This window comes from Sminthopsis crassicaudata, chromosome 2 (genome assembly GCF_048593235.1).
Source record: "Sminthopsis crassicaudata isolate SCR6 chromosome 2, ASM4859323v1, whole genome shotgun sequence".
Classification (NCBI taxonomy): Eukaryota; Metazoa; Chordata; class Mammalia; order Dasyuromorphia; family Dasyuridae; genus Sminthopsis; species Sminthopsis crassicaudata.
In genome coordinates this window covers 669,709,803-669,735,859 of record NC_133618.1, presented here as the reverse complement: position 1 = coordinate 669,735,859, position 26,057 = coordinate 669,709,803, and the positions used below count along the sequence as shown (strand labels likewise).

The 26,057-nt window shown below is 34.4% G+C and overlaps 1 protein-coding gene across 1 annotated transcript in view; it reads right to left on the bottom strand.

Annotated features, from left to right (window-relative positions):
- PCDH15 (protocadherin related 15) overlaps positions 1-26,057 on the bottom strand; it is a 2,229,510-nt gene that overhangs the window by 133,856 nt on the left and 2,069,597 nt on the right. The window contains exons 28-29 of the mRNA XM_074297067.1: positions 17,107-17,216; positions 12,576-12,716 (exon numbers count right to left, since the gene is read on the bottom strand). Of these exons, the coding sequence (XP_074153168.1) occupies positions 12,576-12,716; positions 17,107-17,216 (251 nt within the window). The remainder of the gene's footprint in view (positions 1-12,575; positions 12,717-17,106; positions 17,217-26,057) is intronic.

Genomic DNA, 26,057 nt, shown 5'->3' with positions numbered 1-26,057 from the left:
TAATATTTATCTTAATAGCTTTCCTATTTGCTTCCAATAGAGAGATCAGTTAGTCAAATAAAAATAGGTTGATGTGGTTAAAAACAGTCCTGGTTTGGAATCCAGAAATCCTGGCTTCACATTGCATTTCTGACACTTATTAGCTGTGTGATCTTGAGGAAAGTCAATAGGAGGTTCATCCTTGAACATACAGAGAGTTGTGTCCCAAATACAATAGGGCATATAGACTCATTGATAATTTTTTATTGATTAATGCTGTCAAATAGGTTGGGGGGGGGAAAGGACAATTGCATGAAACTACAAAATTATAAGTAAAAACAAAAGGCAGTCACACCTAGATGACCAAAAGCTCCTTTTCCCTTCCAGCTAATTTTTTGAACTAGATAAAAGTTGACTTATTTTTTTTTGGCTTCATTTCTTAACTTTAATCACTGAGTGGACATTGTCTCACATAAAGACCTGAGAAAGACCTTAGCTTAAAAAGTCCAAGGGCTCCACTGCATCAAGAGCCATCTCCAGTCATCATGATCTGTATCTTGCCTTGAACTCAGATGGTTCTGGAGGAAAGGGTGAAGCTTGTGATTTTGCACATCCCTGTCTTACTTAACTCCAATGTACTTGCAAATCAAGACATCACCTTCCTAATATCATTGGTCTTCTTCAAGAAAGAAGGATAAATAACAATAATTGAGGGAACAGGAGGTCATACATATTTCCTTCCTCTAAATAGAAGGGTATGTGAATAGGTAGTATTGCTTACATATACTACTAACAAACATGGTCATTCTATCAATCATTCAATTAACAAACATATTTTGAGTACTTGCTAAGGGCTAGGCACCTAACCAAGCAATGGGGATACACAGAAAAAAAAAAAAAAAAAAAAGTAGCAATAGTTCTTTTCCTCAGGGAGTTTACTTTCAATGGAGGAGACAACACATATAAATCAGATCTAAAAAATAGAATCAAAGTAGAAGGAAGAAAATCTTTGAAGGGTAGTGGTTTGATCATCATTCTTGAAGAGGACCATGACATCAGGGAGGTGATTCCATGACATGCAAGTGAATTGGATTTAAGTAGGGGGGGGGGGGAAATCTGCCTCACTTTCCCTCCATAGCTATCTGGGTGCAATGGTAAGATATAGATCAGGAAGACTGGAGATGGTCCTGGATGAAATGGGAAACCTTGGCCTTTTTAATTTACAATAAATCTCAGTTTGTCTGAGGCTGCATCCATTCAGTGATTAAGGTTAGGTAGCAATAGAGGAAAAGAATCTCCTCTTTTGCCTAGTCAAAAATAAATAAATAAATAAACAAACAAACAAACAAATATATAAATAACTCTGGAAAGAGAAGACCCTCAGGGTTTCTGACCATTTACATTCAATCTGAGTCAATCAGGATCCAAATAAAGACCAAATTGGGCTTGAGAATCAGATTGGTTTTGATTTAAGGCCTGGTCCTTAAGACATAAATCTAACCAGTAAACCCCAATATATCTTGAGAGGGTTCAGAGGTGGAAAAGAGGGGAAAAAATGCTAAGAATATTTGTAGGGAAGGGCATGATACACTTGTGCACAGAGGGAGGAAAGAAGGCCAAGAGAGAGGGAAAGTGGAGGTAAGAAGGGAAGCACGAACCAAACAGTAGATCAGTAAAGATCTAAAGAAATTGGGCTGGAGATGAGTCTTAGAAGAAATCAGGAATTCTAAGAGTTAAACATCAGGATGGAGTGCATTCTGGCCATGCAGATCGACCAGTCCAGAGACATGGAGGTAGGAGATAGAGTATTATGTGAGAGGAAGAATAAAAAGGCCAGTATTGCTGGAGAATAGATAGAAAGTAAGAATGTTGGAAAAGTAAGAAGCGTCCAATTACTGAAAAGCTTTGTAAGTTGATTTTCCTCAGGTTTTTTTTTTCCTTTACATAAATGGATTCAGTGTTTGAGAGTAACTGGGTAATGGTTAAGGTTCAGAAGATATTATAGGGCAAAAAAATAAAACAAAACCAAATCAAATCAAATACAGGTAAATGAAGTTTGGAGCTCAAAAGTAATTTGAAGAAAAGACTCTCTTGAAAGCAATTCTAGTTAAGCACTAAACTTTTTTTTTTTTTTTTTCCCAGAGTCCATTATGTTCTCATTCCCTGGTTACAGATGTGTCAAAATTAGATTCTAAATAAATGAGATCTCATTTTAAAGTAGGAAAGGACTAATAGAAAATTAATGAATTAAACTCTGTTTCTCTAGCAAACAAAGCCAGCTAATTATTTGTTTGACTAATGGACAATGCCTTGATTCCAGAGCGTTCATTGTCCTTAATGAATTATAATACATTTTGAACACTGAAGTCTCAAATTTCACATCAAGAATCAAAGAGCAATGAAGATTTTCATATCATAATGGACCAAGACTTTCTGCCTTCAGCAAACCAACTTTTGTGTTTTATGCTTATGCGCCACATGAAGAGATCACTCCTGAATTTTGCTAATTGTTCTCTCCTTTGAATAGAGTTGTTCGCTCTTTTGTCTTAACATCAGCTTTTATGTTCACGTAATAAGTGCAAGTTATAGCTTTGTGTACTTATGTATCAACACACTACTTTCATCCTAAAAACAAATGTGTTTTTATCATCAATAAGTGGTAAAATCTGGATTTGGCAAATGTTCTCTATTCCAAGCACTTGTGTTGTTTGTATTGAGCTAAGATCTGCCATGTTGTAATATCCAGCTTCACTCCATTGCTCACCAGGGCCAAAAAGAACAATTTGAATCACTATTCTATAGGATGATCCACTAAGCCTTTTCTCTAGGCAAGGCACTGCAATCTCATTAACCCTCCTCTACTATTACCTTTCATTTCCTCAAATTTCTGATTATGGAACAATAGACTGTTAGAAATGGAAAGTTTCTCAGGAACACATCTCTGAGTAACTCCAACCCCTCATTTCAATTTATATGATGAAGTATAATGTGACTTTGGTATACTCTCAGATGACCTGAAATGGAGTCAGTCAGTGGGAGGTACTAGAGAGACAGAAAAATTGTTAAGACATGTAATGATCTATATTGGCTTACTATGTGATTGGGAATAGCCTCTTTTCAATGACTTATAAAGCCAGAAATTTCTGTGTTTTTCATAGCTACTTGACTAATAACATCCTACCTTTGTCTTTGTGTCTGAGGGTAAAAAAATAAAAATAAAAATCATTGATTCACAGCCAGAGATATAATTCAGTGGGAGAAGGTGGGGGAGGGATGCTGGTAGTGGTGAGGAGGGGATAAGATGCTAAAGATTATCTCTTGGGCAGCTAGGTGGCGCAGTAGATAGAGCACCTGTCCTGAAGTCAGGAGTACCTGAGTTCAAATCTGATCTCAGACTTGAAGCTAGCACTTCCTAGCTGACCTTGAGCAAGTCATTTAATCCCATTTACCTCAGGAAAAAAAAAAAAAAAAAAAAAAAAAAAAAAAAAAATATATATATATATATATATATATATATATATATATATATATATATATATATATATATATATATATATATATATATATATATATGAAATCTTCCACCTTAGACAATGTGGTTCTCAGAAATGCAAAAGGAATTATAGTCTTTATAATTTGTTCACTTTAGTTCTAATTAATTTTTTTTTTCCTGAGGCTGGGGTTAAGTGACTTGCCCAGGGTCACACAGCTAGGAAGTGTTAAGTGTCTGAGATCAGATTTGAACTCTGGTCCTCCTGAATTCAAGGCTGCTGCTCTATCCACTGCACTACTTAGCTGCCCCTTCCCAGTAACCTTCTTGCTGGAGTTCCCAAAGACCAAGATTCCAGGTTGGATTTTGGTACTGCCCAGAAAACTCTCTAAAAAGCAGACATCTCAGAATTAGATTAGTGGACATCACAACTAATGCTATTTAGGAATTGAGATGATCTATGAGCCTAAACCTCTGCCATCTCCAGAGACTTTTAGAGAGCATAATACCCTTGAGATATTGGGGAAAATATTTATATGTTTGTTCTTGGTGTGATTTTCAAGGAAATATTTATTTGTACAAGCTAATGCAACACTAAATGCTTAAATGGAAGTGGAGTTCTACTCATTGGCTCTTCAAAAGGTAGAGAGCATAAGTGATGTGTTTGAGATAATGGAAAGACAGTATTCTTGAAATCCCTATAAAATTGTATATGTGTTTATATGTGTAAATGTAATCCCCTATAACCTTAAAGAGTGGGATCATCATAATTCCTATTACTCAAGGAATCATCAAGACTATGAATAGTTCCAATAAAGAGGAATACACTGTCTTGCCAAGGAAACCAATGGAACTATGGGATAGCTTTGAATCTGAACTGAACAAGTCAAATTCCTTTTCTACATGACAATCTGAAACTACTCTGACAGTTATCAAGTCCTGCTTAAGGTTTCCCTTCTTCAGGCTAAATATCTTTACTTTGTTCAATTGATTCTAAATTCTCCAGTTTTTAATATTATATTAATGAAAAGAGTACATTTGTTATGTTTCATATTTAATCATCTCAGTAATAATTAATTTTCTTATAAAAGCCATTTTAATAACTTTTTAAGTTTGTGCCGCACTACAAATTCCTAGATTTCCCTTGATGGTACAAGTACTTGATAGTCCTCATTGGATATTTCTTCATCTTGATAAAAATTTGTACATTTATTTAGTGGTGTTCAGTCTACTAAGTCTCTTATTATTTTACTAGCGAAGATCCTTAGTTGAAAAGAATCCTGGCACTGAGCAGAGCTGAGGTAGCCTTATTAATAGTTTCTTGTGAAACAGTACAGACAGCCAGATATTTAGTGGAGAAAATTAAATGGTCTTGTTAACATCCCTTCTCCATTGTTTTGTTAATAGTTCTGTGGAAATGCTCATTGATTATATTGGCACAGTACTTTCATTATCTGAAATATCTTTTCTGGGTTTGGGAATGAGTGTTATATTTGTTTCTTAGATGGAAAATGAGGTATGATACTATGATTATATTTTGAAAATGTCTTTGTATTAGTGAGATGATTCAGTCTGAATATTTGAAAATATATAACCATGAATTCATTTCATCCTGATATTTTTACTTGGAAGTTAATTAAATAGTCTGCTGAATACTTTTGAAATCAGTTTACTTTGGTTATTTATTTTTGATTTTGTTGTTAAATAGTTTGTATTTTTTGAGATGCCAATTTTAAATAGTTTCATTCTTCAGGACAAGAATTGCATTTCCACTTGTTTACAGTACTGATAAAGTTTGATGTTGTTCATTTTTTTCTCTGCACATATTCAAGTATTCAGAACGCCCAGATTTAAACAATATTTTATATATTCACTTTACAATGCTATTGCTATAGCTACAAATTTGAGTCCTTCAAATTTTTTCAAAGTTGTATGGAATGTTCTTTCTTCCACTGTGTTGAGTTGACCTCTTTAATGTTGATTCCAGAAGAAGTCCCTCCAGATGGGGTTGTTCCACCCCCTGAGAACCCAGAAAACATACTTCTTGCACTCAGGTATGGCTCAGTAACAATGGGGTTGCAGACCTTCTCCAATTCTTCCTATTGTTATTCAGATTCTTCCTTCTTAGCCATCTGTTTCTTATCCAGTCACTTGATGATTTATTATATTCGTCAAGGATCTTCTATTTGTCTTCACCAATTTTGCCTTGAAGTTTTTTATCTTCTTTGGTAGCCTTTGTGTTGAATGCATAAAACATATTGTCTCTCTATTTTCATCCTCAGCCTTGTATTTCTCACTCAGCCTTCTGGATCATCTGTTCAATGTCATCTTGGCTCAGAGGATGTTTGTCATTGGTGATGATGACCTTGTTCTCCTTGCCTGTGCTTTTATCCATAACAGAAACACTGACGATACCATTTGCTTTAGTGTCAAATGTTACTTCAATCTGAGGAATGATCCTGCATGCTGGGAGGATAAATATGACTATAAACTTACCAAGCAGGCTGTTATCCTTTCTCATTGCTCTCTCATCTTCATAAACCAGCCTCATTGTCTAAATGGAAGGGAAAGGTCTATGTCTACTTGGCGAGGATGGTGGATTTATGCTTGTTCAGGACTGTCGTAACTTTATCAGACATTTCAATTTCAAGAGATAGAGGAGTGATGTCCAATAGTGACAAGTCCTGCACATTTTCAGATTTTTCTCCAGACAAAATGACATCTCGGACAGCTGTATCTTAAGCAACAGCCTTATCAGGATCAATACTTTTTGTTGAGCTTCTTGCCACTGGAGAAGTCTTGGAGAAGTTTCTGGATTTGGGAGATGTGAGTGGAACAATGTCATGAGTCCATGACTAATCTATCTTGATGTCTTTGGAGACCTCTTCCACAGAGTTCAGTCTGCCACAGAAGAGATCAGTATTCAGCTCTTCAAAATAGATGTTGATGATTGATATATAGCAGTCAATACCTTCCCAGAAGTATTCTATTTCAATGTTGGCCTTGGTACTGAAAGAGCAAATATAATTTGGAAAGTCACAAGGGGAATATAGATGACAAATGAGTTTCTTTTTTCTCACGATGCCCTTCTTGGGCTTTCACTTGAACTTGGCAATAAAATGGTTGACCATGCAATTATTAAAGTCCTCCCCGCACAACTAAGTGTCTCAGCTGGGGATTTGACCTCAAAAATGCCATCTTTGGAACACAAGGCTTAGCAAAGCTGAATGTTGAAAATTATCTTTGCATATATTTGGAAAAATAAAAAAGCTATTATTTTTTTTTTTCAAAATGTCATCTTCAGTAGTAAAAGTAGAGCATTGAAAGTACCATCTTCAGCATCGAAGATCATTTCTCTCAGCATCAATCTTTTTGTCCAAGTCATGAGCAATAGCAATAGCCATTCTTCGCTGATGATTTGCAGTACATTGAGACCAGAATGGTTCCAGAATCTTTGATGGCCTGAGATTGGAAATCATTGAAATAGGCTAGTACTGTGACCCCAGCAGTTGTAACAGTCTTCTCTAAGTCAGCTTCAGCAAGTTCTTTCATATTGGTCAAGACCATGGAAGATATTTCTTCTGGTGAGAACTTTTGTTCTCTCTTTCGTAGTTGACTTGGATCTTAGGTCTGACTCTGTCATTCACAAGCGTAAAAGGCCAGTGCTTCACATCTGACTACAACTGCATCACTTAACCTGTGACCAACTACATTTTCAGCACCAAAAAAATGGTGGGGTTCATTGAAACTTGATTCCTTGCAACAACACCAATTAAATGTTGGTGAAGGTAATGTCCATTGGGATGGTTCTGTTTCCTTGGTCATTAGATCTTCCCTTTCCCATGTTGGAAGAGTCCCACATGGGAATAAGTGGTTCCAAGATCAATGCCAACTGTGGGTCCTTTTGAGATGGTTGTTGGAGATTTGGGGGTCATAGCTGACCACTTGGAGTCTGAAGGGCTGCTACTGCACTGAATAGACCTTTTGTAATTTTTTAAAAATTAAAATGTACATTCAATTCAGTAATTTTCTTTTGTGATCATATAATTCAAAGTTCCCATACAATAGTTTTAAAAACAACTATTTTTCATTCTTGGGATTTCTTTTTATCATTTTGATATTGGTTATTTCATGTTCTTTCTCTTCTTTTGGAATATGTTGCTAATTATCAATTTCATTAATATTTTAAAAATACTTGCTTGTCATTTTAATTGTTCCTTTATTCTCTGTCACATTCATAGTTTCTCTTACCTAAATTCTACCCTGCTTGCTTTTGATATATTCATTTGTTCATTTACTAGTTTTTAACTGCAAATTGAACTCATTAATTTTCTCATTTTCTTCCTTGCTACCATAAATATTTAGGGATAAACATTTGCCTCTGAGTATTGTTTGGGCTACACACCATAAATGTTCACATTCTGCATTTATGTTTTAATCTCATTTTCATTATAATTTATTTTTAATGTTTTGTTCTTTAACTCAAACAGGATCCTACAAGTCATTTTTATTGTTTACATAAACATATACATATATATATATATAGATAGATAGATAGATAGATAGATAGATAGATAACATTTTCATTTCTTATAATTATTTTTAAAACAATATAGGACATAATTGGAGCATTTTATATTTTTCTCTGAATTTGTCTTTGACCTAAAACATAATGTTTTTATATATCTGGCAGAGGAAAGGCATACCCTCTCTTTTTTTTTCAAATCAATCCTCTCTCTGGATGTCTATCAAATTTACTTTCTTTAGCACTCTATTAAAATGTCTAACTTCTCTCTTCTTTGCCTTCTGTTTGATTGATCATATTCCATTAGCAGTGTGTTGAGATTTTGTGCAGTTATTGATTTTCTAATTCTTTTTGAGAATAAGTTAATTTTTCCTTTATATGCTTATTTGATGTATTTAGGTGAAGATTTTATATCAACACTCTCTCATAAATGGCATTGTGATGGGCAGCTCCTTTCTCATCCGCCTGTGAATACATTCAGAAAATCCAAATACTGAGCTAACTCTATTAACATAGGAATATGAGGCTATCAAATAGTCACATATGACTATATTGAGGTTTGGTTTTCTGCCTGTTTCTTTTCTCTATGAATTAGCTTCCATCATTAATTCCATCCATCTATCTCTTCAGCAAACATTTAAGTACCTACTATGAAACAGACACAGCTCCTGTCTTTCTAACCAAATAAAGACTGATATGTGTAGTTACCAATCTTTCCTCCTTTATTCTGTCTCAATTCCCATCTATTATGTTTTTCCCCCAGCTATCCTAGATAAAGTCAGGGAGAATTTAAGTTTGATAAAATGTTAAAGTATCATCAGATTGCAGATTGATCTTTATACCGTGCCTTTGGGAAAAATTTTAGGCAATTCTGTCAATATTCTTCAACCCAGCTCTTGAGGAGGAACACATTAGAGCTTTGTGGTCCCAGCTGTTGCTATTCTTTTCCAGGTGTTTACTAATGCCACCTTAGGCCTATACCAATCAGAACATCTGGGGCCTGGGAGAAAGTATGGATATTTGGGTTGTTAGCCTAGGGTCTGATGAAAACTGAACTCACATCTCATAAGTCTGCTGTCCTTACACATTTTTGTCATCAATCTCATTACATTCTATATGTTTCTCTTGTGCAGTCACTTCCTATATCTCTTGCTCCAACGTCATGATATATATTGGCCCATATGGCTAACTCAATAGAATTTGGTGTACGTGGCTAACTTAGTAGAGTTTGATGTGGGACAATTTCCTTATTGATCTTTCTTAATGGTTTTTAATTTGAAGTTAATGTTACTACCTATCTCATAGAATGCCTTCAAAGATTTTTATTCCCCAATGGTTTTTTTCCAATCCTGTCAGTGTCACCCTGAAAGCACTTGGAATTTATTTCTTTTTGTTCTGTACCTTCTTTTCAGTATACTGTATATAGCCTCCTTGAAAGAAGAGACTGTTTTACTTTTCTCCTGCCTCCCCCCAGCACTTACTATGGTGCCTGGTACAGAATATGAACTGAAAAAAAAAATCTTGTTGATAAATTGGTAGACCATTTATTTCAGCAGACATTCAACTCTTGGAATCCTTTCAGTAGCATCTTAAATCTCTTGTTTATTTCCTCCATCCCAAGCTCCTCTGTCTGATAAATCCTTAGTGATGATCTAGAAAAACCTCCAGTGCATCCCCATTATCAAGTAGTTCTTCCCCTAAGCTTGTCACTCAAGGCCACTTACACTTTGGATACAACCTATGACACTAGCCTTACCTTATACTGCTCTCCTTTTCACTATCTTTGCCACAGATGGTTTGGGGAAATGTGGCCTTCCCCTCACCAGTGCCTTGGCTCACATCATTGCTCATGCCTAGGAAAATGGCTTCCATCCTCTTCAATCTTTTGAAATCTTACCCATTTTAAAATTTTGCTTAGTTCTACCTTCTCCCTGAAGCTTTCCTGGATTGCAAGAAATGAAAAATCTTCTTCCTCAAACTTTAGCATTCCTTCATCCCACTTTTCTTTACATTTGCATTGTTTAAAGTGGTACCATCTTGAAAACATATTCCAATTACACTGGTAATCTATTCAGCTTGGAAAGCTTGAATTCATTTCTTATCCATTTCTGTCCTTTACAGTTTTCTTAATATATTAGAGACTGGAATAATAAATGCTTGTGGATGACTGGATTGGAGCCATGTAGTCTGGGAGCATCTATTTTCATCTACATTACCAAGAAGTAACACACTCACTGGTTATTTCCTTCATTTATGTCATAAGCTAGAATTCAATTCCTTGTTCCTTTTTACTGAGTAGATATTTCCACACTTTACTTTCAGTACATGGAGAATTCAAGCAGACAATGCCTGTGTTAGTATAAGACATTGGAAAGTGCACTGGACTTTTAATATCAGGAACTATGATTGGGCACAGGGGATAGAATCCTAGGTCAGGAAGACTCTTCATGAGTTTGGATCTGCCCACTCATATTATGTGACCCAGGATAAGTCACTTCACTCTGTTTATTTCACTTCCTCACTCGTAAAATAAAGGAGAAGAAAATATCAAACTATTCCAGTGTCTTTATCAAGAAAACTCTAAATGAAGAGTCAGACATGACTGCGTAAGGGCTTTATATATAGTTTTAGGGACAGTGAAGTAACTCATGATAGAATGCCTGGCCTAGAGTTAGGAAGATCTAAATTCAAATGCAGTCTTAGGCTCTTGCTAGCTATGTGACTCCAGACAAGTAACTTAACTAGGATTGACTCAGTTTCCCCATTTATAAAATGAACTAGAAAAGGAAATGACAAACCTCTCCAATATCTTTATCTAGAGGTCATGAAAATGCATGAAGGATTGAAACAAGTGACAACAAAAACCAACAAGGGATACAACTAACACTGCATAAACCAGAGTTTTACCCCCAATTTCAATATAAGGAAAAAGGCAGGAGAAAGTCTTTTCTTTCTTCTGACCTCTCCCCTGCTGCCTCATGGCTTTTCCTCCTTCCTTGTGACCACTATTGTGGATAGTTTTCCTTCATTTTGGGAGAGGGCCATGACTTCAGGGAGGGGATGTGATGACATGCAAGTGAATTGGATTTGAGTGAAGGGGTACTATGCTGTCATCTGCCTCAAGGCCCCCTCCGGAAACATCTAGGTGCAGTGGCCAGATATAAATCAGAGTGACTGGAGATGGCCCAGATGCAGTGGGAAATCTTGGCCTTTTTAAGTTTTTTAAGTCTTTCCTGGGTCTCTTCTTCAGTGTTGAACTTTAGCACAGTGTTGCCTTAATCTTTAATTTGAGGCTGAATCACTTGGACCGTCAGTCATGGGTAAAGAAATAGAGTGGAATAAAGGTCATAGTAGTTGTAACAGTAGTGATAATAATAGTATGTATGTATATATATATATATATATATATATATATATATATATATATATCAGTATATAACATATGTTATATACTATGTTTAATATATATAATAGTAGTATATAATATTTACAACAGTAGTAGTGCTAATACTACTGCTCATGTAGTAACAGTGCTCCTAGAAGTAGTAATAGTAGTTATAATGGTAACTGTGGTCGAAAAGGTAATAATAATAGGAGTATTACTACTACTTCTACGTCTACCACTACAACTACTATAACTATTATGACTACTAGTACTAGCAGTACCATTACTACTAATAATACTATCACAACTATTATGATTGTTCTGGCTTCTGTTCTATGCCTTACAGATGACAGAACAAATGTGATTGGAGATTGGAATCTAAACAACAACATAGTTCCAATTATCCATTACTAACATTGATATAGTGTATTGAAGTTTGAAAATATTCTTCAAGGGGCAGCTAGGTGGTGCAGTGGATAGAGCACCAGCCCTGAATTCAGGAGGACCCGAGTTCAAATCTGGTCTCAGACACTTAACACTTCCTAGCTGTGTGACCCTGGGCAAGTCACTTAACCCCAGCCTAAAAAAAAAAAAAAAAAAAGAAAATATTCTTCAAATATTATCTCATTTGATTTTCTTGATAACTTTGTGCCTAGGTATTAATATTATATTTTTAACAGATAAAAAAAAACTCAGAGATTAAGTGATTTGTTCAGGATCACACAACTACTAAGTATTTAAGGCTGGATTTGAATTCAGGTCTTCTGAATTACAAGCACAATCATCTGTTCGTCATGTTCCTCAGGAAATCTGGGTTTGTTTTTGCCTTTTAGCACTTATTATCTTTATGACAATGAGTCACTTAACCTGTCATGACCTCAGTATCTAAATCAAGGACATGGTGGTTATCCTCCTTATCTACTTCTCATAATGAGGTCCTGAATGTGAATCCTTATGTGTGAAGGACTTCTCAGTTCTATTTAGAGGCTCTGAAGCATTGCATTCTGGGACTGTAAATTATTCAACAGTCATCTTCTTCTATCAACATTTCCACTGGCAGTAATCAACAATATAGTCTGGATTTCCTCTGTTGCCAAGATAAAGTAGCTAATTCTCTCTCAGTTTCTTTATTCTTTTGTAAGACTCAAAATGCACTCTAGTATGGAATTACTGAAGAAGCAACAAACATGACTTACTTTTAGAAGGGACTCGCAGGTTGGCCAGAACCACTTCCAAGGAATCGGCTTGGACTCGGAGCACATAGCTCGTCTTTGATTCATAGTCAAGAGGTGCCTTGACATAGATCACACCCGTGACATTATTAATACCAAAATGATCTGGAATATAAAACAAAATTCTTAAGTCTTTATCTCAACATAAGGTGAGTTTCTTTACTGTGATTTTGACATTATTTATTTTACTTATAAATGACAAATTAGGGACCTATGAGTTTTAAATTCTTCATCACTTATTGCCTTGTATTTGTGTAGTGATTTTCTTATCTAGGAAGTTTTTAAAAAGTCTCTTCCAGCTCAAGATTTATGATTTAGCAGTAAACTAATACTTGGCTCTTAGATAACCACTATGATGTTTCAAAGGGGAAAAAAAGAAGGAAGAGGAAGGAGGGACATATAATTTGGTCTTTGGTACTCAGGCTCTCTCTCTCAAGATAATTCAAAGTATTACAACCTCCCTCCCTGTGCAGATGATCCTCCTGACATTATAGACTTTCTTTTCCATGACATCACTCTTTTTATTTCACCCCTTAATTTCTCACATTGGAAGTATCCTTTATATTTCTCTCATTGGTTGGTTTCTTTCAAAAATCAAAGTTCAATAACATCATTGACTTCTCTCAAGGTTACAATTTTGACTGTCCACACATTTTCTATTGTGCCATTGTACAAATGACCTTTATACCTTTGCCTTCCCCTTTTAATCTTTTGTAATTGTTGTCATCCTTCATTAGAATATAAACTCATGGAGGGTAAGGACTTTCTTTCTACTTATGTTTGAATTTCCAATATTTAGCAATGGTTGAAACATAATAAGTTCTTAAGAAATGTTAGTTAACCGATTGACTGGTCTAGCCTTGCACTGTACAGTTTCATAAAGAAGTGCTTAATAAAATGTTTAAGAATGCACAAACTGAATATATTTTTATGGGAGAATGGGAAAAAATGATTTTATTTATGAGAAGGGTGAGAGGTTACAGGATATGGTACATAGAAGGCTAGCATTGGAATCCGATAGAACTCATTTCAGATCCTGTATCTAACACATATTAATGATGTGACTCATTCTAGACAAATCATTTAATTTTTTTATGTGTTCAGGCAACTAAGATTTTAAATTATAAATGAGTTGTAATTTTGCTTCAGTGGAGAACAAATTTTACTTTTCCTACTGAAGTTCCCCACACAGATGAAATCACAAACATTGGACAACACTCAAGGAAAACAGGTAAGGCAGAGTAAGAGGAAAGAAGAAAAGATAGGAAAGGAGAATGGGGAGGAAGACAAAGAGAAAGAGAGAGAAGGATAGAGAGGGGGGGAGAGGGAGAAGGAGAGGGAGAGGGAGGGAGGGAGAGAGGGAGGGAGGAAGGGGATAAAGAGAGACAGACAGACAAATGGATAGATGATGGAAAGATAAACAGACAAATGGATAGAAATGTTAGATGAATAACAGATAGATCAAATAGATCTTATCTTTCTAAAATAAAGAGGGTGTAAAGTACTTAGATAAAAGAGATAGAACATGAGAGACAGAGACAGAGATACAGATACACATACATAGAGGAGGGAAGAGATGAAGAGACACACACACACACACACAGAGATAGGAAGAGACAGAAATAGAGAGACAGAGAGACATAGAGGTAGGAAGGGAGGTCAGTCTACAAAATCTAAAAAAGATGCTAGCCAGTATTATAATGTAGGACATGGCATAAACAATTTATACTCTTTCTAAAAATAGGTAGAAGTCATTGTAATTCCACTCATTTATTTAATGTTTTGACCATTTTAAAAAATCATTCCAGTGACTTAAAAAAAAATCACTCCACTCCTTTAAAATACCACTCCAGATCTTTATATCTTTTATAACTGAATTAAAATAAATTCAACATTGAATAGCCTGCATTTTCCCCCTCAAGTCCTCTTTCAGTGCCTTATTGGGAAGTATGGGTGACCTGGACTTCTGAAAGCTTCTCCTGCTGGAATAAAACCTCTGGCTAGTCATAGAGGGCAGCTAAGGCTCTGGCAGACATAGTACATCAATCATCAAGGATTACTCCAATTTAATTTGGAAAGGCTAGTCACCAGATTGGCCAGAGAGGGCTATACCTAAAGGTCACAAAACAATCACAGCTCATCCACTAAAATATAAAGGGATTGCACTATATATAAGAGCAGAGACCACACATATCAACAGAATCATTGATACCTATAACAGTTCTCTTTTAAATTTCAGTTTTTCAAGTCTAATGTAAAGATTTTTTTGAACCTAATTGAAAACACCAATAGTTCTAAGATCTGCCCAAATATAATTGATGGTTCAAAATTCTGTTTATTACATTTTTCTAAGTCAAAATAATAATTCAAATACATCTGGATGGATGTCACCCTATACAAAAGTCTGTACATCTGGACAACACCATATTCAAAAGTCGGATTCCTTCACATGGTGTGGGGGTGACCTTCAGTTCCAAAGGCCTTTCTAGTGAAGCATGAGTCTGGTTTTGTCTTGCCAAGTTCAGAAGACTGAGAATGGCTGCAGAGACAGACTCCGGGTGTGTCATCAGTTCACTCTCTCAATATCAAGTTGATTGAGAGACAGAAATATTTTTGTCTCCTTCCTCAGACTATCAATCACTAATTTAGAGGGTGACTGAGATCTGCAATAGTGCAGGAAGTAACCATAATGGAGTGCTTACACTTCCTGAATTATAATGAATTGTGAGCATGTGCATGTATGGAAATACATTGCATAAAAGTATTGATATATACATATAGATCTGTATGTAAAGAGACAGCATTAAATATGTGTTTGCTGCATTCAAGAACTGTATCATGAAATGAGGCAGAGGATATCTTTAAGCCTCAGTTTCCTCATCTGTAAATTATGATTGGATCAGCTGGTCTCAGATATTTTCAATTTCTACATTTAGGATCCCATCATCTTATTTATTCATTGTAAAACTATAGAATGTGAGCATGTCTAATTGAAGAGATGTTTGACTTATTCCAAAATTTCAAAGGACTGAGGATTCCTTTAATCGGAGAGGTTCAGGAAGGCTCCATTGAGGAGGTAGCCTTGGATTAGGATTTTGCAAGATGAGCCAAATGTCAAAATGCTGAGATAAAAAAGAGCACTCTGGAAAACGATTCAACAAATCAACAAGGAAGAGACAGTTCAGTAGTGCAGGGTAGAGGGCTCTGGAGTTAAAATTAAGAAAGCTTGATTTGAAATATTACCCTAGATACATGTTCTGTGCCATCACACACAAAAGGCTTGACTTCTTTGGGCCTCAGTTTCCAAATTATAAAATTATACTTATCAATTATAAAATGAAAAGCTGACCTGCATAGAGTCTAAGATTTCATCTAAATCTATGATTCCACCATTTGGCTGGAGTTTACAATATATAAGAAGAAGCAGTAGAATAATGATGACCATTTACATAACATTGGAAGAACTCCTTAGAGAACTTTGCCTGCCTTAGCCTATTAGATCCTCACAACAACTCTGGCAAGCAGGTGGAATCATTATCCTCAATTTATAGAAGAAGAAAAGAGGCTGAGAGTGGTTAAATGGTCTGTCCAGGGTCAGACAGCCCATAATTATTTGAGACATGATTTAAGCCCTGGTTTTTCTGACTCCAAGGGCAGCAGAGTCTAGTGTCAATGCCGAGCTGCTTTATGAGATGATACTGGGAAGGTGCTTGTATAAAGGGAGGCTGAGAGTCAGGAAATCCTCAGGCCCAGTCTCACAGACATTTACTATCTATCAAACCATAGGCAAGTCACTAATTAGAACCTCAGTTTTCTTACTTGTAAAGTGGAAATAATGATAATACTTAGGATACAGAATTCTGAGGATCAGAGGATATAATAAAAGAGGCAAAACATTTTGCAAAACATCCAAGTAAAAACATCCATCCATATTTATGAAAGTACATTCTCATTATGGAAATATGTACATTTTTTTTTTGGGGGGGGAGGCTTGGAGTCAGACAGTAATCTTATCTGTGCAGAGAAATCTCAATATAGACACTCCTTCAATTGACACAGATCATCACCTGGTAGTCTTTGAGAGCTGTTTGGAGATACCGACTTGATACATAATCTCCCCATCCAATGTGACAGGTGGGATTTATATCGAGATCATCTTAATTCTAAGCTTGGCTCTCTATCCATTCTAACATGTTTCCTTTCTTTTTTTTTTCTGTATTATATATACTTTAATAAATGGGTCCATGTGCATTTATAACATATATTTCTATATATAAGTGTGATTATTGTGAAATTTAATAGGTAATCCTAATAACTCATTATTATATATCACAATTTTATGTAAAGGTATAAAAGGAAAAAAAATTAAATCATTATACAGAACAAAGTGATAATTAAAATCTACAGATATTGTATGTTTTTAGATATTCTAGATTTCCTAAAAATCAGAATATGTTGATATTGAGTAAGCATCCAGTTCTTGAGATTCACTTACCATCTTCATTTCCTGAAACAATAGAATATACGATACTCTGATTGATGGCCGCTGCATTGATAACACCGACTGGAGTCCCTATCGGTGCAAGTTCGCTTACTGGAGGTGGTCTGTGGAATTAGACAAGATCATTTTTCCTTATGTTAATATTTGATGTAATACAGGTTTCTATTTAAAGATTAAATGTGTGTAGTTTTGGCAAAAGCAGGTTTCCCATAAGGTTGTTTGTGAAAGTCTTTATGGAGGTGAGACATTAAGACATCAGGCACAGAACCACAAGTATATAAAGCACTATTCTATGCTTAATTAAATAGGAATGCCATCCAGGGAAGTAAAAAGTAAACACAGGAGTGCCATGGTTGTACTGAACAAATAATTGGTAGATAATGAATTAAAAGAAAAGCACTTTCTTGATTAAAATCATAGAAAAACCAGGACATCTCATAGTATTAAAATTTTGTCATAGTTCAATCATGTTAATGGTATTAAAGAGACAATTTTCTAACTCTTGTACCTTAATTCCTATCCTTCTCCATCCCTCAGCATTTTAACTGTATGAGATTTCTAAATAGAAATATTATCAGAAAATAACAAAAAAAATGAATTAATCTTTTTATGGAAATTCATCTTCTTACTCATATTCTTGGATTTGTTACTCTCTTATTAATCTTCATTCTAAGTACCATTTTCAATAAACCATTATTTTTTCTCATTCAAGATTAATTCATTTTGTAATAATAATAGAAGTTTTATAATCTCTTCCAAGGGATTTTTCCTAATCATCTTCATATTTCTTCACCTTTCTCAATCATTGATTCCTGTTCTTAAATGCAGAGGATGGTTGTTTACTAGTTGGGTTGAATATAGATTCCTATTTATTCTTTAAAGCCAGCTGTGATGTTATATCTAATGATTTTCTCTTATATAGAAATATTAGTTAATGATCTTTTTAAAAAAATTCAATCCCTGATTTTCTGCCTGGGATATCCCTCAAAATGATCTTCTTATCATCTACTTTGACAAAAACGGATTTATTTTATTTTCCTTAAAATCTTGGCTGATTGAACAATCTCCTCCGTGGATGCTACCATCTTTCCAAAGATCCTGGTTCACAACCTTAAAGCCACACTATCTCTTTTTCTTTCTCTACTTCCCATGCTCGGTTTGCAATCTTTTATTTATCCTTTTCTTTTCCATCACTGAGGCTCTTATTTCAAACCCTTATCTTTCCTCATCAGGACTATTGTAATAATCTCCTCCTGGTCTCTCCTTTTCTAATCTCTATTCTCTGATTTAGACAGTATGGCATTGGAGGGAATATGATAGATTCATCTGTAACCCCAAACATCTATTAAACATATGACCCTGGAAATTAGGTTAATAAGCATTTGTTAAATGGTTATTTATGCCAGGTACTGTGGTGAGTGCTGAAATTACAAAGAATAATAAAAACAATCCCAACTTCAAGGGGTTAATTTTTTAATGGGAGATGCAAAATGCAAACAACTACTTAGAAAAAGATGTATATGAAGTCAACAGCAGAGAATTCCAGAGGGAAGCCATTAGCAGTGTGGAGAAGAAGAAAGAACTGAGAAATATTTACTGCAAAAAAACCCTGCAATTTTAGCTGAAACTTAAAGGAATCTAGAGAAGCCAGGAAGCAGAGATAAGAATGCAGATCATCCTAGTTAGTGAAAAGGCAGGGATCAGGGAGATGGAGTATTCTATGAGAGGAAAGATAAGAAAGATGAAGTTCTGAGTCATAGGTACATGGAAGGGAGGAGATTGTAAAAGAAGAAAATGAAAAGGTAGGAAGCAGCTGGATACCCAAGTGACATGAATAGTTGTTAAAAAAAAAAAAAAAAAAAAAAAAAAAAAAAGGTCAAACTGGCCCTCATCTGAATCAGTGCTCAAGATGAGAAGGGAAATTCCTCTTTACTGAGAAAGCAAAGAATATCAAACCACCAAAGAATAATTTCACAGTTATTAAATGAAAAAACAATGCACCTGGAAGAATAAACAAATAAATGAATTTATGATTTAAAAATGTGAAGAAAGATGGCCTGGCAGTACCAAATTGCAAAGTATACTACAAAGTGGCAATCCTTAAAACAATGTGGTATGGTCTAAGAAATGGAGGAGAAGATCAGTGGAATAGATTAGGTAAACAAAGTAAATCATCATAAGATGATTTAACATTTTGTTAATTTCAAACATCCAAACTTTGAGAGCAAGCACTCACCAATTGATAAAAATTCTCTATTAAATTAGAAACCAGTTTGGCAGAAATTAGGTATAGACCAGTACCTCACACTATCTGCCAGTGTGGTCAAAATGGGTAAAAGACAGACATAAATGGTGATATCATTAAAAAAAAATTAGGGGAGCATAAAAATACACATGTCAAATCTATGTATAAGAGAAGAATTGATGATCAAATAAGAGAGAGATATAATAAAAATAAATAAAGAGGAAATATAATAAATAACTTTCATTAAATGAAATTTTACCAAAAATTATAAATAGAATCAGTGTAAGCAAAATTAGAAGGAAAGTCCAAAACTAGAGGAATTTTTTTATACCAAGTTTCTTTGATAACAGTCTAATTTTTTTTCAAATTAGTCCACATAAATAGTGTATAGACATATATGTATATGCTTTATAAATGGACCAGAATCAAATTTATATATCAGTATATATATAGAATTATATATATATATATATATATATATATATATATATATAATTGTCATTTTATTATATTATTTCTGCCTACCCATGAGTACTTGATATTTTCTCAATGATTTAGATGTAACTTTGTGTGAAATGATAAACAAACTTATATAAGTTTCACTTGGACACACCTGTTTCCATATTAGACATTTTGTGAAAGAAAACTCAAGCCCATCAATTGGAGAATGACTGAATGAATAAGTTCAGGTATATGATTGTGATGTAATAATATGACATCCTAAGAAATGACAAGCATGAACCTTTCAGGGGAAAAAAATTGAAAGATTGATTTGAACCGATTCAAAGTGAAGTGAGACCTAGGGGAACATTATTGAAGTGAGAACTGGGAGAACATTATATATTATATATATATATATATATATATATATATATATATATATATATATATATATATATATATATATATATATATATATATATATGTATATATACACTTTGAACTGATTCAAAGTGAAGTGAGAACTAGGAGAACATCATATATATATATATATATATATATACACACATATATATGTATATATATATGTGTATATATATATATATATACATATATATATATATATATATATATATATATATATATATATATATATATATATATATATATATCAATGCTGTTTGATGATCATCTAAAGATTTAGCTACTAAGATCAAAACTATGATCCAAATCAGTTCCAAAGGGAGCCTCCTACCAGATTCCCTATGTAAGGCTTCTCTACTTCAGTCTTCCCTGTACTAAGTCTCTCTACACTGCTCTTGCACAGAGTGATGTTTCATCAGTTCCATGATGAAAAATACTATCCACCTCCAGAGAGAAACCTGATAAATTGAGACTGCATATTGAAACACTGCTTTTCACATTATTTATTTTTGCTTCCTTTTGAAATATGATGAATTTAGAAACATAGTTTATATAATTTCATATTTATAATTGATACCTTATTGCCTGCCTCTTCAGTGGAGGAGGGGGAGAAACAATAGAGTATCTTAAAATTAGAAAAAAAATGTTAAAAAATTGATTAAGTATCTTGAAATCTGTTGTATTGATTACTCTTATTGTTGTTATTACTCTTACCTATTCTTTTTTGTTGTTATTACTGTTACTTTTTTCTATGTCAGTCATTAAGCTGACTCAGTGAATTATATACATAGTTATTGACCACATTAATAATTTGATATATCTATCACATTACCTTTTCTAAAACCTTTTCTAAAACTGACCATGTTAATCACCTGCTCAAAATAGTAAGTGCTACCAAGGTAAAATACAAACATTGCAACCAAGATTTAATATTCTCTGCCATCTATATTTCCAGACTTTAAAAATATTATGACTTTTCTTGTAAAGTTCTGTTGTCTCCAGAAACTGCCGGTTTCTCTCTGGGAGGAGATCTGCTGTCTCAACTCAATCTCTCGGCCAGATTCTTCTTCCTGTAGAGAGCCACCAACTCTGACCTAGAGTAAAGACTCTAGTCCTTTGCTCATTGTTGCTTCTTTTATCCTCCCAGAGAATGGGCATGGAATAACTCAGGGGCTTCTGGGAAAAAATACTTCAACCAATGAACTTGCTCCTCTTAAACATGTAAGCTCCTCCCCAGAAGTTCACAGGGATAAAACTCCCCTAAAGGCCGGAACTAGAGAATTGTTAAGTACCGACTTAGCACTTAGTAAGAACCTATCATCTCATTATCTCACTAGCACTTAGTAAGAACCTAACATCTTCTTGTATAACACATCATCACTATAATGTCTTTCCATGTTTTCCAAACTGATCATGACATTATCCCTGCTCATGTCTTCATCTGGACTGTGCTCCTATAGCAGGGATGCTCTTCTTTATCTCATCTTTCTTTAAAAATCTTCACGGTTTTCAGTTGTCAGCTCATGTGCCTTCTTCTATGGCAAGCCTTTGTTGATCTTCCCTGATTCTTAATGCTTTATATCCTTTATCCAGAAACTATTGTGGTTTATTAACCATTCAGTACAATGAAAAATTCTTGGAGGAAGAGATTATTTGAGTCTTTGTATCCCCAGAGAATAGCTCAGTTAAGGCTTCACAAAATGAGATGAAATGAATTGAATCTATTGCATGATATTTTTTTAGGTAAAAATTCTAAGTTCTTTACTTCTAGTCTATTCAGCAATAATGTGTCTATTTTAAATGCAGGGTGGGCTCCCTTTCTACTGGTGTAAAATTAGCCAGGGTTGGATAAGCAGATAATTTAAAGTAACTTTTCTAGTTTTAGAGTAATATGTCAATAATCCCTTATTTCATCAAGAGAAGAGAGAATGGCCATCGTATATATTTAGATTGAATAAAAATGGTTTCATTTTAGCTCTTAAAGTATAAAGTTCTTTAGTGTAGAAACCATAACTTTTGTCCTCTGGTTTCCACAGTACCAAATACATGACCATAAATTAAACAGAAATGCTTGATGTTAAAAAAAATAATAATAAGACATTACCTAATCCTAGATTTTTTGGGGGGGCAAAGATATTTTTTTTTTTTGCTGCAAGGCAGTGGCAATTAAATGACTTGCCCAGGTTCTAACAGCTATGAAGTGTTAAATGTCTGAAGCTGGATTTTACTTCAGGTCCTCCTGATTTCAGGACTGGAGCTCTACCCACTGCACTATCTAACTGCCCCTAGAAAAGATATTTTGATATAATTCCTTCAGTTGTACTTCACCCAAAATTCACTTCAGATATTGGTATTTTAATTAAGAAAGCTTTCATCTATTTAGTCCAGACTTAGTCTTATTGGAGTTTCAAATTAATTGACTACTTGCCAATATGTGAATGAGTGAGGATGATTAATTCTTAACATCAAAGTTTGGAACTTAAAAAAAAAAAAATCCTATGCCAATCATTAAGCAATTCAGTGAATGATATGCATGGTTATTGAAGCAATAACATTAGGCATTGTGTAACTGAATTGAACTGAAACCCTCTAGATACTTGATTACGTTAAAGGGTGACCAATTTGAAGCTGTGTATCCTCCCAAAGGTCCCTGGAACAACACATAATCAATGTGTGGAAGTGACATATATTAATTAAAAATAAACAAACAACAACAAAAAAAAACAGTTTAAAAGAAACAAGATGAAAAATCATTATGAGTCAACTATATTATGAAAGATACATGACAGCTAGTCTGTATGTTAATTTTCTATTCATGTGATATTAAAATATAATGAGGAAGGACCACATTATATGAAGTAGTGATGACTTTCTGGAAAGACATGAGCAAAATTTACATGATACAGGATGTGATTCCATTTTGGGCCGTTCAGTATCATTGGAAGGAAGAATCACGTTAGTGAAATCACATATTTCTAAGAACACAAGCAGGTAATAATCAAACATGTATCAAGCACTTTTTCTTGGTGCTGTTGTTGAGTAATTTTAATCACTGCCAACTCTTTGCTGGGACCTCATTTGGGGTTTCATTGGTGAAGATACTGGAATAATTTCCTTCTCCAGCTTATTTTATAGATGAGAAAACCGAGGCAAACATTCCTTTCACCAACAGTATTAGAAATGTGCATGCACTTATAATCAACACAAAATCTAGTCTATGTGAAAGGTGAATATGTTTTGTGAGAGACCTCAAGAGATATCACATCCAAATGACAGCCCTGAGTCTGTTAAAACTGACAAATATAGACCAATTTACTAAAATCAGAGGTGAACACATGTGTTTTTCTGGAGTGAATGGAAGTGCCATGAAGCTGGTATAGATTGTGCAATTAAAACTAATATAATCAACAAGCTTTTATGTCTAACAAAAGGAGTAAATGACGGGGTCATGACATTGCAATCATCACTTGCAGGAAAATGTCATGCCCCATCATCAATATATACACTCCCACCATGGTGAAACCTGATGAGGTCAAATAAATTTATAATTTGATGAAGACCTAAAGATTCTTATCATCAATGTGCGAAAGAAAAAAAAAAAACAACCCTTAAAATTCTGAGTGACTTTAATGCTAGAATAAGCACAGATAATCATACACAGCAAAGAGTCCTTGGGAGGAATAGTATTGGAAGCAATAATAGCAACAGTCCTTTTCTATTAAGGATTTCATGATCTTCTGATCACCAGCTGTGTATGGTGCATAGTCTATTGACTATATCATTGTAAGGAGAAGAGACAGACAGGATGTGAGAGGGAGGAAGGTAATATGTTGTGCAAAGAACTGTATTAAACATAGACTTATCTTCTCCAAGTTAAATATCCATATTCAACAAAAGTGGAGGCACAAAGGTAACATGACTACCAGAAGACTTAACAGAATATTGTGTTTCTCGAAGTAGGGAAAGTCTGTTGCTAACTTGTTGAGCCAACACACAGTTGACAATATTGGAGGAGAAAAGTGGGGATATTTCAGAAATTTGCTATATAGAACTGCAATTATTCATTTGGGTAAGAATATTTATTAAATATTAAAACTGGTTTGACAAAAATGGTGGGGAAATTGAGATGGCAAAAGAAATATGAGAACTCGACAGGATTTACCAGCAGAATAATTCATCCATCTCTAAGAAAGTAGTATTTAACTCCACCAAAAGTAAAGTACAAGCAAAGTTTAGAAAAATGCAGGATTCTTGTTTTAGTAAAAAAAAGATGGATGAAATTAAGTTTTATGCCAAGAGTAACAATCCAAGGGCTTTTAGGATGCTTTGAGGACTCTTTTTGAGCCAGTGGTGTATGGTGCATCTTAACTATTCAGTGCTGATGTGTAAAGTCCTGTCGTCTCTAGATTGTAATCCTTCTCTGGGAGGAGATCTCTTTTCTGTAAATCTTTTCCTCTGTGAGCAGGTTTCTTGGGAAGCTTCTGGAGCCTCCAGCCAGAAGCTGATGGATCCAATCCACTGATGGATTGATACTAATCAATTGTAAATGATAAAGACATTATCCCAGAGAAATAGGCTGAATATTTCTTCAATAATCACCAAAGCCATTGGCCATTTTCTTCAAGTTGAAGTCAATCTCTTTTTAGACAAATTTCTAAATAAATTATTATAAAAATTATTGTATAATATAAAAATGAGTTATGGGACATGAATATTTTCAACTTTCAAAAATGAATCTATATTAGTTTAACCAATCTGAAGAGCAGAGAGGGACAAGTATCAAAATACAGCAGCCAATGGGATTTGATGTTAAGACTTCTCGTGGGGAAGGACAGAGTAGAGTCCATTGGTTCAGCTGGTGATTATGATAAAAAGTTTAACATTCTGGACTTTCTGTAATTAGCCTCTTCTTGAATCTACATACTCTCTCTTCCTGAGAATGCACTAAAGAAAAATGATGTCTGCAATTAATGCACCATTAACTTTGGAAAATGACATCGTTTATTTCATATATTCAAATGAAAACACTGCAAAACTATTTGTTTCTGCTGCATCATCTTCCACATGAGGGTGGACATAATTAATACAAGAGCAAGAAAATGGCATAATCTAAGAAGCAATTTAAATCCTGGGCATGCCATTAAAAACATTTAGAATTCTATTTGTTACTGAATGCTTAAAACACATTTTGTTCCAGCCAAAACATTTCCTTATTAACCTTTGTCATAATTGTTCTTGCTCATGTCTTATGACTGAAAATAAAACCTACCATAATAAAATGCAATTTTCTTCTGGCTAAAATCAAATGAAACTGGAAAATAATGAGCATCAGGTAAGAAAAAAGGCAATCCCTTTCTGTTCAGACAATTGAGGAAATATTTTATTTCCTCTTTATGTATCACAAAACATCAGTATCTAATGAATTCTCATTTTTCTTTCTTTCATTACCTTATTATCAGCTAATATGGATTTTGTCAGATCTGAGTTCCACAGTCTACTGAAAAATATCCCCAAACTATCGTTACCAGAAGGTTCTTTTCTTTTCTTACAATTTTATTTCTTTCCCATTTTCCCTCAGCATTTTTCTGGTAGTTGTTTGCAAGTCTTTATTCATTTGGCTTTAAAAAAAAATTTCAATGTGTACAGTCTGCTATGTTGACACTTTCAAAAAAGGGAAATATTCTAATGGGATTGATATTATTGTGAGCATTTTAGCATCATTTGAATGTGAAACATAGTAATATCTACTGTATAGCCTCTAAAAGATAATGATCACCCAAATTATTGCCTACAGATAGACATACACCCATAATCATCTTGATGCATACATCCTTAG